Below are 15,772 nucleotides of genomic sequence, written 5' to 3'. Positions count from 1 at the left end.
ATTTTTAGACTAATTTTCTTATATTCCAGGGTGGGAAGCTGAGGGACAGAGAGGGGAGGTGGCTTGCCCAAGGGACAGTGTTGACCAAACAGAACCATACAGGCCTCTTGCCCTAGAAATTCACTCCATGTTGCCCTCCAGCCAGGCCAGTGCAGCATGTGCTGGGAGGAAAAGTAGGAGGTAAAGGCCTGCCTAGGACCATGTATCAGGGTCCTGAACAGAATACCAGTGACAGAAGCCCACCCAACAGATCTTCATAGGCCAGCACGGAAGCCCACACAAGCTTCCTTATGCTACGAGGAGGGCTTTTCAGAATAAGTTTACAGGAGTGTGCTGATGCTGCAGCAAAACTCAGCATCCCCCAGCCCTGCTGTACGTAGTGCCTCGCCACTTCTGTTCAACATTACGCTCAGGGCTCTAGCCAGGGCAAATAGGCAGGAAAAACAAACAGGCACCCAGATGAGAAAGGAAGCAATAAAACTTTCTGAATTCATGGATGACATAGTCTTGTGTGTAGAAAATCCTAAGGAACCCACACAAAAATAACACTATTAGGTTTAATAAACATGCAGGATACAAGATCAATATATACAATTCAGTTGTATTTTAACACCTTAGTCATTAACAATCTGAAAATGATATTAATCCCATTTACAATAGGATTTAAAAGAATAAAATACTTAGGAGTAAATTTAGCAAAAGTGGTACAAGACTTGTATGCTGAATTAGAAAACATTGTAGAAAGAAATTAAAGACAATCAAATAAATGGAAAGATGTCCTGCGTTCAAGGGTTAGAAGACTTAACGTTTTAAAAATGATAGTGTCCTCAGATTGATCAGATTTAATGCAATCCTTATCAAAACCCCAGCTGACTTTTTTGCAGAAACCGACAAGCTGATCCTAAAATTCATATGGAAATGCAGGGGACCCAGAATAGCCAAAACAGTCTTTAAAAAGAACAAAGTTGGGGAACTCAAACTTCTGCCTTCAAAACTTACTACAAAGATAGAGTAATCAAGATTGTCTGGCACTGGCATGAGGATAGACATATAGATTAATGAAATACAAATGGAAGTCCTGAAATGCACCTTTACATTTCAGGCCAATTAGCTTTTGACAAGGGTAATGACAACTCACTAGGGGAAATAATACTCTTTTCAACAAATGGTGCTAGGACAACCGGATAACCACACTGAAAAGAAGTCTGATCCCTACTGCTCACCGTATACAAAAGTTAATATGAAACAAAAACCTAAATATAATAGCTAAACATATAAAACTCTTAGAGGAAAACATAGGTATATATATTTGTGACCTTGTGTTAGCCAACAGTTTCTAACCACAGAATGGGAGAAAACATTTGCAAATCATGTATCTGTGTGTGTGTATGTGTGTGTGTGACTTAAAACTCAACAATAAAAGACAATCCAATTTGAAAATGGACAAAAGATTTGAATAGACATTTCTCCAAAGCAGATTATACAAATGGCTAATAAGAGTATGCAAAGATGCTCACATCATTAGTCATTAGAGAAATGCAAATCTAAATGAGATATCATGATGAGATGCCATTTCACACCCACTAGAATGGGTATAATCCAGAAAAGGTAGACAATAACAAGTATTGGTGAGGAGATGGGAAAATTGGAGCCCTCATACATTACTGGTGGAAATGTAAATAGTGCTGCTGCTTTGGAAAACAGCTTGCAGTTCCTCAAAAAGTTAAACATAGGCCAGGTGCGGTGGCTCACGCCTGTAATCCCAGCACTTTGGGAGACCAAGGCAGGCAGATCATGAGGTCAGGAGATGGAGACCATCCTGGCTAACACGGTGAAACCCTGTCTTAACTAAAAATACAAAAGAATTAGCCAGGCGTGGTGGTGGGCACCTGTAGTCCCAGCTACTCGGGAGGCTGAAGCAGGAGAATGGTGTGAACCTGGGAGGCGGAGCTCGCAGTGAGCCGAGATCACGCCACTGCACTCCAGCCTGGGTGACAGAGTGAGACTCCATCTCAAAAAAAAAAAAAAGTTAAACATAGAGTCACCATATGACCCAACAATTCCCCTCTTAGTTCCGTATTTAAGAGGGATGACAATATATGTCCACACACAAACTTGTACACAAGAGTTCCTAGCAGCATTATTCATAATTGCCAAAAAGTAGAACAATTCAAATATCCATAAAGTGAAGAATGTATAAACGAAATGTGGTATATCCATATAATAGAATATTATTCAGCCCTAAAAAGGAATGGCATACTGATAGATGCTACAATATGGATGAGCCTAGGAAATATATACTCAGTGAAAGCCAGACACAAAAGCCCCCATGTTACAATTCCATTTGTATGGAACGCCCAGAATAGTCAAATCTATAGAGACAGAAAATTAATTAGTGGTAACCAGAGGCTGGAGGAAATGAGGAATGGGAATGACCACTAATAGCTAGGGGTTTCCACTGGGGTGATGAAAATCTTCTGGAATTGTATAGTGGTCATAGTTACACAACTTTCTAATATGCTAAAACCTGCCTGCTTGCACATTCTAAATGGGTGAATTTTATGATATGTTAATTATATCTCAATTGCTTTTAACTGGAGTTATTCTAGAGTGGTGGTCCTCAAAGTGTGGTCCTAGGACTGTCAGCATCAGCAGCACCTGGGAACTTGTTAGAAACACAAATTCTTGGAACTCCCTTCTCCTCTAGTCCTGCCAAATCATTGTGAGTGTGGTGATCTAACAGGCTTTCCGGGGATTCTGACTTACACTCAAATTTGAGAACCATTGCTTCAGAATCTATGCTCTCCAGGTCATATAAGTGCTCTGAGCTCCCAGGTCCATGCAAATCTACTCTACATCATCCAGCGATGCATGCATCCCTGCAAACCAAAGGTTAACCACTCCCTTAATTGGAATGTGGAATTCATTCACTGTCCACATTAATTTGTTTGAGGATTTTCATCAGCAACTGCATCTGTTCTTAATTTTTTTCTCCAGTCTGATTAGCCATCTGTTTTGTTACAGTTCATTTTCAAGGCTTTTTTTTCACATAATTAAATTGTAATTTTCTACTTCAAAAGAGAAATCTGAGAGCTTAGTGAAAGGAATGACGGCAGCCCTCCTTTCTCTTGTTGATGTTTGCGTGTCAATCGGAGTCCGTGATGAACATTCCACTCCAATATTGCACCCAACTAGATGGAAGTGGGGGGCCAGGAGGGGTTCCCAATAGTGTAGGGGGAAATGTCCATCAGTATAGGCATTGTCCCATCACCTCTGCGGCCCCCAAAACTCTATTATTTCACACATGAATTAGTCCAGACTCCTAATGTTAAAGAACCCCTATTCAGGCTGGTTTAAGCCAAAAAGTTTACATGGTGGCAGGTTCCCTGAGAAAGTCTGCCTTCTGGCAAGGCTGGACCCAGGGTTCATAGGAAACGACAAGACACCATCCATCTCTCAGTGTTGCTTTCCTCTGGGTTGGCTTTACCCCTGTGTTGGCTTTCCTCCACCTAAGCTTACATCCCATTGGGTTAGCCCCGTGCACAGATGGTGCCTCTGTCTCTTAAGTTAAGGATTGCATTCAGCTGCATGTAACAGAAAACTCAAGTGACAGAGCCTTAAACTCAAGGATTTTATTTTTCTCATGTAACAAGAAGTCCTGGGAGTAGGGAATCCTGAAGCTCTAGCATCAGTATCCCATTACTGTTGTCTATACTCAGCTGGTGGCTTTTGTTCTTAAGGTTGCCCACTGGCCTCTGCAACTCCAGTGACTCCCTACTCCTAGCAGGGACAAGGAGGACAAAGGGCAGGAGGCTCATACTACAGGGCCTCCTCCTCCTTATCCAGAAGAGAATGACTTTCCTGGAAGCTCCACCAAATGGACTTTAATTTGCATGTTGTGGTCCAAACCTGTCCATAGCCACCCCTACCTGCAAGGAATCCTAGGAAATTAAGATTTTTAGCTGGGAACCTCCTGTCTCAAGGAAAAGAGAGTTCTGTTAGTAAGGAGGAAAGGGCAGTGGGTATTAGAGGCAGTGATTCTTGGCAGAATTCCCAAGGTTGACCCTTGTTATATTACACACCCAACCCAGGGCCTATGTAACCCCATAATACCGGGAGGTCTAGAAGTCCTGTGTTGGATTCCCAGTACCTAGAATAGTTCCTAGCATGGGGAATGAACACATTAAATATTATGGAATACATGATTAGCCAAGCTTGACTCTCATACCCACCCAGACATCAAGGAGAGGAGTCAGCCCCTGTCTAAACTACATGAATTTAATGTGGAATAGAGGGTTTGTTCCCTAAAGGAAAATTGGCATGCTGTTACCATTAAAGGGGAATGGATGCTAGCCAGATGAGAACAATGAATGCCCTCTACAACCTAGAATTGCCCAAAATCTTGAGAGACCAATTCACATTAGCAAACAGTGAAAGTCACTTTATGAAGTTAACAGTATGTATTAAGTCTATGTTCTTATTTTCTATGTTCTTGATGCTCTGGCATCTGAGGCCTCCCTGCCTGGGGAGAAACTGCCCTTCCCAGGGCCCTTCAGTTCTTATAGATAGCAAACAGCTGCCTGCTGGGAGTATGACCTTCATGTGCAAACCAGTCAATCCAAAGCCTTACTCTGAACTGCCTCCTCCATCTGGCTCTTATACTCTAGGAGGCAACGTTCCTCTCTGCCTTAGTCATCCCAGGGCAAGGTACAGATAATCAGGTTCAGCCCCAGAGCTCCCTGAAGTTATTCAGTTCTCTTTTTTAAAATTTTTCATTTCCGTAAGTTTTGGGGGAACAGGTGGTATTTGGTTACATGAGAAAGTTCTTTAGTGGTGATTTGTGAGATTTTGGTGCACCCATCACCCAAGCAGTATATACTGAACCCAATTTGTCATCTTTTATCCCTCACCCCTTCCCACCCTTTCCCCCGAGTCCCCAAAGTCCACTGTATCTTTCTTATGCCTTTGGATCCTCATAGCTTAGCTCCCACTTATGAGTGAGAACATATGATGTTTGGTTTTCCATTCCTGAGTTACTTCACTTAGAATAATAGTCCCCAATCCCATCCAGGTTGCTGTGAATGCCATTAATTCATTCCTTTTTATAGCTGAGTAGTATTCCATCATATATATATATATGTGTGTGTGTGTGTGTGTGTGTGTGTGTATATGTGCATATATATATATATATATATCACAGTTTATCCACTCATTGATTGATGAGCATTTGGGCTGGTTCCACATTTTTGCAATTGCAAATTGTGCTGCCATAAACATGTGTATGCAAGTAGCTTTTTCATATAATGACTTCTTTTCCTCTGGGTAGATACCCAGGAGTGGGATTGCTGGATGAAATGGTAGATCTACTTTTAGTTCTTTAAGGAATCTCCACACTGTTTTCCATAGTGGTTGTCCTAGTTGACATTCCCACCAGCCTGTAGAAGTTACTCAGTTCTAAGGCTGCATACTCACCCTCCCTTGTCCCATGGAAGCCACAATAAAGGCTTTCGCCCACGCTTGCCTCTCACTCCTTGTTCCTCCTCACCAGCACTGGTGCTTCCTCATGTGGCCCTATGCGGCACACCCTGCCTCCTGTTTCTAGTTTTTGTGAGTACAAGAACTTTTTTTTCATGACCATCATTTCTATACCTCTGTGTCTTACCACACCTGATTAAAACAAATTCTGGCTACATTTAAAAACACGTTCCATGTGGGTTTGGCAAACAGTGTGCATTTGAGCGTGAACTTAGAACTCAAGGACTTGAAAGCAGAACCTTCAGCATATGGCTAGGACTCAGAAATCTATGTGTGAACAAGCCCCCCAGGTAATGTGGCTGTTCAGTTGGTTTTGAGAACAACTGGTTTAGTCTCAGTCTCTCATTTGGAGGATGAGGAGGCCAAGGCCCAGCCTGGTGGGCAAGTCTGCTCGGGAGACCAAATCCTGGGGCAGGAGATTGCATGATGAGCCCAGAATTAAACCAAGGAGCGAGATGCTCTTGGCTAGCGTGGATTGAAAAGCTGCTCCCTGCTGTTTCTGTCTTCGTAACTCTATTGCTTAGGATTCTGTGGTTACAAGTATCAAAACTAGCTAGATCTTGGTTTCAGCAGGAAAGGGGACTTTATGAGAAAGATACAGAGGTGTTTCCTGGAGCCAGGGCAGAGGTGCAGATGAGTCTCAGGACAGCTGGAACCAGGAAACATGATCAGGCAGCCCCTATCTCCCCATGCTTGTCTCTGTCCCTGATTCATCTCCTGACCTTCAGACCTGCTGCTTCTGCCTCTCCTCTCCTGATTTCACAGTTTTAGCCACATGCACGCTGAAATTGGTTCCAATTTCAGCATCCTCAGGGACAGGCTCTGATTGACTCCGTCTGATTAGAACTACCCCTGGGCTAGTCACAGGCGGGAGTACAGACGTGCCTGGGAGAAATGATCCCATCTCATCAGGGGAGCTGGGCTGGTTCTGCCAGAGGTGTCCCAGGATTCTTACTGAATCAGAACTCTTGTACCCAGGCACCTCTGTAGGCACCATCAAAGCCTGGGACAGTTTTCAAGGCTGTCCAAACCTCTTTACCTTGATCAAATGCAACTGGGTTCTCTAATGTTTCCATGCCGGTAATGTTTCCTGGTGATCTGGTCTCTTGGCATAAGTTCAGGAAATATCTAACTTTATCAGCATAATATGTGGGGCTTCTTTGCTGCTAATGAGCTTTCAAATGGTGATGATCACATTCATTATGTGGGATTTTAAAAACATGTTATGTTCAGATTATCTTTTCCTGATTCTGAGGGGGCCCTTGTAGCCTCCCATACATTTAATATGTGTTGAGTTCTGCCATGAGTCAGGGGCTGGGCTGGGGGCTCTGCTGTCTTCCACAGCCATGCAAGAATCCAGCAGGCCCCTGCCTGCAAGGGGCTTCCAGTCTAGCTTCAGAACTCATACAAGCGACTTTCTTCCAAGCCAGACATTGAGAGCTTTGGGCTGACAGCTCCATGCCACATTTATTTTGTTGTTGTTGTTTTCTTTTGAGATGGAGTCTCGCTCTGTTGCCCAGGCTGGAGTGCAATGGTGTGATCTCTGCTCACTGCAACCTCCACCTTCCGGGTTCAAGCGATTCTCCTGCCTCAGCCTCCCAAGTAGCTGGGTTTACAGGCACCTACCACAACGCCCGGCTAATTTTTGTGTGTGTGTGTATATATATATATATATATATACATGTATACATATATATATATTTTTTTTAGTAGAGATGGGGTTTCACCATGTTGGCCAGGCTGGTCTCGAACTCCTGACCTCAAGTGATCCACCCACCTCAGCCTCCCAAAGCACTGGGATCACAGCTGCAATAATGCTGCTGTGAACATTTGAGTAAAAGTTTTTGTGTGGACATATGTTTTCATTCCTTTTGGGTAGAACTAGGAGTAGAATTTCTGGGTCAAACTCTCTGAGAAACTGTCAGACTGTTTTCCAAAGCAGCTGTACCACTTTACATTCCTATCAGCAATGTATGAAGGTTCCTATTTTCCCACACTCTCACCAATACTTGTTATTTATCTTTTTTATTCTAGTAATACTTGTGGCTGTGAAATCGTCTTGAATTACATTTTCCTAATGACCATTTTCTTTGGAGAACTGTCTATTCAAACATTTGCCTTTTTTAAGAAAATTGGGTTTTTTAAATTGTTGAGTGGTAAGAGTTCTTTATATATTTTGGACAATAGACCCTTATCAGATATATTATTTGCAAAATAATTTTTTTCCATTCAATAGGTAGTATTTTCACAGTCTATCTTTTCCTTTGTTGTTGTTGTTGTTGTTTTGTTTTTCCAGACAAGACCTCACTCTGTTGCCCAGCACAGTGGCAATCATAGCTCACTGCAGCCTCTAACTCCTAGGCTAGAGCAATCCTCCCACCTCAACCTCTCAAGCAGTTGACACTAAAAGGCCATCATGCCCAGCTAGTTTTTGTATTTTTTGTAGATATGAGGTCTCACTATGTTGCCCAGGCTGGTCTTGAACTCCTGGCCTCAACCAGTCCTCCAGCCTTGGCCTCCCAAAGTGCAGAATTATAGGCACGAGCCACTGTGCCCAGCCTTTCTTTCTTTTTTCTTTTCTTTTCTTTTTTTTTTTTTTTTTTTGAGACAGAGCCTTGCTCTGTCTCCCAGGCTGGAGTGCAGTGGTGTGATTTCAGCTCACTGCAGCCTCTGCCTTCTGGTTCAAGTGATCTCCTGCCTCTGCCTCCCAAGTAGCTGGGATTATAGGTGCATGCCACCATGCCTGTCTAATATTTGTATTTTTGTATTTTTAGTAGAGACAGGGTTTCACCATGTTGGCCAGGCTGGTCTTGAACTCCTCAACCACTTTCTTAATAGTATTATATGAATCACAAAAGTTTTTAATTTTGATAAAATATAATTTACTTATTCTTTTGTTGCTTGTGATTTTGGTGTCATTTAAGAAATCATTGCTCAATCCAAGGTCATAAAGAGTTGTGCTCATGTTATTTTATAGTTGTAGCTCTTATATTTAGGTCTTAATCATTTTTTAATTGAACTTTTGTGTATGGTATAAGATAGAGCACCAGTTTCATTCTTTTGCCTATGGGTATCCAGCTGTCTCTGAACCATTTGTTGAAAAGATTATTGTTTTCCTATTGAATTGTCTTGATACTCTTGTCAAATATCAAGATATTAAATGCCTGGGTTTATTTCTGGACTCAAAATTTTATTCCATTCTTATGCCAGTAAATGTCGAGTCCATAAATAAACCCTTAAATATCCGGGTTTATTTCTGGACTCAGAATTTTATTCCATTCTTCCAGTAGCAGTCTCTCCTGATTACTGTAGCTTTGTACTAAGTTTTAAAATCAGTGTTTCAATGTCCCAGCTTTGTTTTTTTTTTTCCAAGATTGTTTTGGCTCTTTGGGGGTTCCTTATATTTTCATATGAATTTTAGGCTCAGCTTGTCAATTTCTGCTTAGCTACCTGGGATTTTGATAGGGATTGCGTTGAATGTATACATAAGTTTGGGGAATATTACTGCCTTAACCATTTTAAGCCTTCCAATTCATAAACAGGGTTTCTTCTCATTTATTTAGGTCTTCTTTAATTTCTTCCAATGATGTTTGGTAGTTTTCAGCATACAAATCCTCTACTACTTTTGTTGCATAAATGTTAGGTTTTTAAATTTTTTGATGGTGTTGTACATGGAATTGTTTTCTTAATTTTATTTTTGAATTGTTAATGTATAAAAACACAACTGAATTTTGTAAATTTATTACATATCTTACAAATTGGCTGAACTTGTTTATTAGTTCTAATAGTTTTTTATGGGTTCCTTAGAGTTTTCTATATACAAGAGCATGTCATCTACAAATGGGGATAGTTTTACTTCTTCCTTTCCAATCTGAATCACTTTTATTTATTTTTCTTGCCTAATTTTCTTGGCTATAATCTCTAGTTCAGTGTTGAAGGAGTAAGAGCAGACATCTTCATCTTGTTTCTGATTTTGCAGTGAGGTGGGGAGGGGAGGGTTGTAATAGCTTTCAATCTTAATCGTTAAGTATAAGTGCTAGCTATGGGTTTTCCATAGATGCCCTTTATCCAGTTGAGAAGGTTCCCTCAGTTCCTTGTTTGTTGAGTGTTCTCATCATGAAAGAGTGTTGAATTTTGTCAAATGTCTTTTCTGTGGCAGTTTAGAGGATTGTGTAGTTTTATCCTTTATTCTATTAATGTAATGTTTTACATTGATTGAATTGTATATGTTAAATCAAGCTTTCATTCCTGGGATAAATCCCACTTGGTGGTGGTGTATAATCCTATCTATATGTTACTGGATTCCAGTTTGCTAGAATTTTGTTAAGGATTTTTGCATCAATATTCATAAGGGATATTGGTCTGTAGTTTTCTTTACTCTTGATGTCTTTGTCTGCTTTTGGTATCAAAGTAATACTGGCTTCATAGAATAAATTGGAAAGTGTTCCCTACTGTTCTAGTTTTTGAAAGAGTTTGCGAAGGAGTCATGTTAATTCTTCTTTAAACATTTGGTAGAAGTCACCATGAAGCCATCTGGTCTTGGCTTTACTTTAAGGGAAAATTTTAAATTGCTGTTTCAATCTTGTTTTAAATCTATTCAGATTTTCTATTCCTTTCTGAGTCAGTTTTGGTAGTTTGTACCTTTGTAGAATTTTGTCTGTTAGGATTGTTCGTAGTATTCCCTAATAGTTTGTTTTATTTTTGTAATGTTCATAGTGATGTCCCTGTTTTATTCCTGATTTTAGTAATTTGAATCTTCTCTCTTTTTTTCTTGGTCAGTCTAGCTAAAGGTTTGTCAATTTTATTGATCTTTTCAAAGAGGCAACTTTCAATTTCTTTGATTCTTTGTATTGTTTTTTTATTTTCTGTTTCATTTATTTTCACTCTAACCTTGATTCTTTTCCTTCCCTCTGCTTTCTTTGGACTTCATTTTCTCTTCTTTTATTTTTCTTAAGGAGAAAGGTTTGGTCATTGATTTGAGATCTTTCCCTTTTTTAATATAGGTATTTTACAGCTATACATTCCTCTCTAAGTACTGTTTTCACTATATCCCAGAAGTTTTAGTATGTTCCATTTTTTTGATTCATCTCAAAGTATTCTCTAATTTTTTTGTGCTTTCTTCTTTGGCCCTTTATTTAGGAGTACGTTATTTCATTTCCCATGTATTGGTGAATTTTCCAGTTTTCCTTCTGTTATTGGTTTCTAATTCTGTTCCATTGTGGTTGGAGAACAGGAGATTATCTCCTGTTCTAGGGTTTGTGGTTGTTACTCTTTATTATTGTTGCTTGTTTAGTGACTTTTCTAAACTAATTCTGTAAAATTCATATTCTTTGTTGTGTGTGGCCACTGAAGTCTCTGCTAGGTTAGCCTAGAGGTCAGCTAATGATTAGACAGAGAATTCCCTAGGTTCCTGGATCCAATCGTTCTCCCAATCTTTGCCAAGGGACTCATGTGTTTTGGGGCATGCTTCCAACACTCAGGCGGGTAGTTCACAACTCTACAGTAGCCTTTCCTTCTTATTTGCACAGAGCCTCAAAGTTAGGCAGAGGTGAAAGCTTACAGTAGTCTCGAGTCTTTCCTGAGCATGTGAAGAACCCTGGGCACAGCCCTGTGCATGCTCATGGTCTGTTAGATTCCCAGAGATATCTAGGAGCTTTTCAAAGCCCACTGTGGATGTCTCATTCCCCAGCTTTTCCTTTTATGCTTTTTGGTTAACCTATTGTTTGTCCCAGCTGTCATCTGCCACTTCCAGCAACATGCTTTAATAATTGCCTCTAATCGTTTTTGACAAACACCTCCAAGAAAAAAGCTATTCACACTGGGTAAGCTCAGATTCTGGTAAAATAAAGACAGTCTTGAAAGTGGAGTCTTCTAAGAAACCACCAGACAGGTCAAATAATAACAATTCTATGGGAATGAACTTGGGAGGTCCTCCAACCTTGTTCTGCCCCCTCTTGTGGCTGCTAGACTGCTGTTTTTTAATGTGGCTGCATGCTGCTAGATTTCAAGGCTGCTCCAGACCCGGCAAGAAGGAATAAAAATAGGGAAAGTTAAAACTCCACAGAGTTCGCCGTTCTTACTAAGGTCCAACTGATTTTTTAAAATAGATATTCCCTGGATTGCTGCAAACCTTAGATTAATTCCAGAGCTCTGAAAATGTTGATTCTGACAATTTTTTGCTGTTGTTCTCAATGCTTCTACAAAAAATAAAAATCGCAGAAGTCCTTCCTCCACCATTTCATTGACGAGCAGGCCAGTTTTTAACCTGCCTTGTGCACACCTATATTCAGTGGCTTACTAAGGAAACTATGCTTACACTCAATGGCTTATGAGGCCTCTTTTCCTCCATTGAATTGTTTCTGGATTCCCTTGGTAGGGGCCAGTGAGATCTGGACTGCCAGCCAGGGCACACATTTAGTCTTGCACCAGTCTTGACTACATGACCTTGGGACAAAGGAGCTGAGATTTCCAAAGCACCTGCTGTGTGCCAGGCCCCATGTGCCACGTGTTTTTTGTACACTCTGTCACATCATTCTTGCAACAACCAAGAAGGAGATAACTTTCTCATTTAACAGATGAGGAAACCAATAAGATGCAAAGCACTTAGCACTGTGCCTGCAGCACATGGCAAATGCTGGATGTGTTGATTATTGCTGCCCTGTTGTTACATCTAAGCTATTATTGTCAGAGGAGGAAGTAGAGTTGGGATTCTCAAGGTCCTTTGGCTTCCAGCCCAGGGCTGTCTGATTCTAAAGCCCAACCATAGCTCGCATCCCCATTCCAGCTCCTCTGGGTGAGTCTGTTCCCACTCGGCCTCCCTTTCTTTATCCTGTCAAATGAAGGATTTGGAATGACTTAAGTTATTCAAGCAACAAACACTTACTGAATTGTCTTGCCACTTCCAGGGTGACATTATGGAGTTCTGTGATTCTGCAAGGTCAGTTGCCTAGAGTCACATCAGTGGCATTCTTTTATTTAGCTTGAAGACTAAACTGACAGGTAGACTGGCAGGTGTGTTACCCAGTGTCTTTCTCTCCCCCTCCTTTCTCACTCTGCCCCTTCACCCTGCAGAGGCCAGAGGGGACAAGGTCAAGTGGGTGTTCACCTGGCCCCTCATCTTCCTCCTGTGCGTCACCATTCCCAACTGCAGCAAGCCCCGCTGGGAGAAGTTCTTCATGGTCACCTTCATCACCGCCACGCTGTGGATCGCTGTGTTCTCCTACATCATGGTGTGGTTGGTGAGTGGGGGGAGCAGGGGGTGGACTGTGTGCACAGCCAGGGAGAGGTGGGGAGCTGGGTTCAAGGCTAACCGCAGGTACTGCTGTGCCACCTTTGGGCAAGTCACTGGCCTCACTGACCACAGCGTGTTTCTCAGTAGAAAAGGGTTTGAATGAGGTGCATGACTTTGTGCCAGGTACCCGGACTGCAGAGACAGAGCACAGTGCCTGCCTTCGAGTGTGAGGGAAGGAGACCAACCTTTGCACAGGCAGCCTAAATCACACTGTTCTGGTGTTATAGGCAGAGCAATATGACAGGTGGATGATCACCAAGCCCCCTTGGTTTCCAGTGTCCCAAGGGAACGCGAAGGAAGGAGACTGGAGTCAAGGGAGATGAGCTTGAACACAAGGCAGCTTGTTCCATGCTCCTGCCCAGGAATGCTCCTCCCCCCACCGATGTGCTGGATGCTGGTTTAAGCACTTCATATAAACTCTTTCTTATCCTCATAACAACCCCATGGGATGGGTGCTATTATCCCCATCTAACAAATGGGGGAAATCGAGGCATAGAGAAATTGAGTAATTTCCCCAAGCTTACACAATCAGTGAGTGCTAGATTTAGGATTAGGACCCAGGTTTTGATCTCCTAAGCCCATGATCTCAACTACTACCATAAGCTGCCTCTCTGTTTGCTACTGGACTTTTCAGATTTCGTTGGATGGGAGTTTTGCAGGCCGAGAGGCATTGGTGTAGCTCCTCATAAGCTCCTATAGCCATACAGGACAAGTCCCCATATAAACCTTTCATCGGCTGGGCTGGGTTGGGTCAGGTCACACAGGAGCCTCCTTCCCCACTCTCTGTGTACCACCTAATGGGGTCCCCGCTTCTCCTCCTCATTCCCAGGAGCGAAGAGAGGGGAAGCCGTTCCAGCATGGCTGCAGTTCTGTTGATTGTGAAACTCACTCTCAGCCCCTTACACCCTAGTGGTTAGCATCAAGTCCCTTTATTCTCCTAATGCCTGACACCAGCAGCAGAGAAGGCAAGTGATCTTGACATGAGAGACAGCAGGGCCAGTAAACGTTCCATGCTGGCCCAGGGGCCACTTTTCCCTTAACTCCAGAGAAACCGAAACCATGTCGTTTGGTAGGGAACAAAGGATCCTGGATCACATGAGAACAGCGCTGAATCCTAGTCCTACCTCTTGCAAACCACGGAAGCTGGTGACTCCCTCTATGAAGTGGGGTGATCATCGCTCTCTTGCAAGGCCATTGGGAGAATGAAAAGAGAGCCCAGCACATTCTAGGCACTTGGCCAATCCTGTCTCTTCCCTCCCCCCAACCCAATCACTCCTTCCCCCATCCCTCCCAGAGCATTACTGGGATTCTGAACAGTGTATGGGAGCCATTTTGCCTGTGCTTTCCTGAAATCCCACCCTTTGGCCTGCTCCCTCTCCTCAGATGCTTCCTCAGGCTGATCAGAGACCTGCCCCAGCCTCTGCGGGTGTCCTTACTCGTGCAGCAGCCCTCCTGTCCCTGTGGCAGAGCCTCCCCAAGACACCAGCTGGTGGAAGGTGCTGCCCCCAGCCTGCTCCCTTTCTCCCTTTCTCCTGGTACCTGCTTAGAGCTCTGTATCCCAAAAGGAAGCTCAGGACGGACTCTGTGACTCTTGGTACCCGCTTAGAGCTCTGTATCCCAAAAGGAAGCTCAGGATGGACTCTGTGATTGCGTTTTAGTGAATGAAACAAGTCATGTAACTCAGGAGGGGCAGAACCACTCCAAGCCTCCAGGACCTCAGAATCTGCCCCAGCCCCAGGCACGCACACTTGGAACACCCTGGCCTTGATACAGCTGAATGGGGGACATTGGGACACTTGAACATTCAAGTCCCCCAGGACCTCATTCATGTCCCTCCTGACCACTCCCTTTCATACTCTACTCCCAGCCCAAAACAGTTTGGTTGGACCGTGTCAGAAGTATCCAGTAATTAGCCACTTATTGAAACCAACAGCCAATTAAGGGTGATTGCCTAGTAACAGTCAGGTGATCATAAGCATCGCTGAGTAATACACAGTTTGGCCACTGAGTAGTGTGATTTCTTATAGTGCCCTTCCTGTGTTGAATTAGTGTTGTGTACATTATACCCAATTTCAACCTAATCTTACATCATCTTGTTCAGGCATTGTGATTTGAGTTTGCAGCATGGCCGTTGCTCATAACAGTAAATATTAGCCATTTTCACCATGAGATGCAGCAATGCTGTTTCCATGTTTCCATGATGAAGATTAAAGTCCCCATAGCCCACTCCATATGGGGGATGGGGAAGAAGATTTGGAATTAGTTACTATCTAAACTCCCTAGAGACTGGGTGTGGTGGCTCACACCTGTAATCCCAGCACTTTGGGAGGCCAAGGCAGGAGGATCACTTGAGCCCAGGAGTTCAAGACCAGCCTGGGCAACATAGTGAGACCCTGTGTCTACAAAAAATTAAAAAATTAGCCAGGCAGGGTGGCATGCACCTGTAGTTGCAGCTACTCAGGAGGCTGAAGTGGGAGGATTGCTTAAACCTGAGAGGTTGAGGCCACAGTGAGCCATGATCAATCCATGGCACTCCAGCCTGGGCTATGGAGCAGAGCAAGATTCTGTCTCACAAAAAAAAAAAAAAAAAAAAAAAAAAAAAAAAAAAAAAAAAACTCCCTAGAAAAAGATGACAATCAGAGATAATGAAAACTGTGCCTTAAGTGAATTGGATTTGCAATTTTTAATTTTCTGAATAGAATTAAAGGCCAGTTCATCTTTACATTTTAAAGAAAGGATCCAGTGATTTCTCTTACTGAAGTGTATTCCCAAAACAACATTACAAGTAAAAAAAAAAAAGTATTTCATGACATTTGAGTGGGTGTGAGAATCAGGAAGATCAAATTAATGAATATGTGAAATTCTTCTCTAGTTACAGAAAATAACCATATGATTAAATCAGTTCTACTAATTACCAGTGAGACAGGACATTCCAACCCCCACCAT

At 42.5% G+C, this 15,772-nt stretch overlaps 1 protein-coding gene across 2 annotated transcripts in view; it reads left to right on the top strand.

Annotated features, from left to right (window-relative positions):
- Positions 1 to 15,772, top strand: part of SLC24A4 (solute carrier family 24 member 4) — a 172,226-nt gene that overhangs the window by 141,224 nt on the left and 15,230 nt on the right. For both annotated transcript variants that reach the window (XM_003260899.3, XM_003260898.3), the window contains exon 13: positions 12,607 to 12,773. In XM_003260899.3, the coding sequence (XP_003260947.1) occupies positions 12,607 to 12,773 (167 nt within the window). The remainder of the gene's footprint in view (positions 1 to 12,606; positions 12,774 to 15,772) is intronic.

This window comes from Nomascus leucogenys, chromosome 22a, assembly GCF_006542625.1.
Source record: "Nomascus leucogenys isolate Asia chromosome 22a, Asia_NLE_v1, whole genome shotgun sequence".
Taxonomy (NCBI): Eukaryota; Metazoa; Chordata; class Mammalia; order Primates; family Hylobatidae; genus Nomascus; species Nomascus leucogenys.
This window is presented reverse-complemented; position numbering and strand designations above follow the sequence as displayed.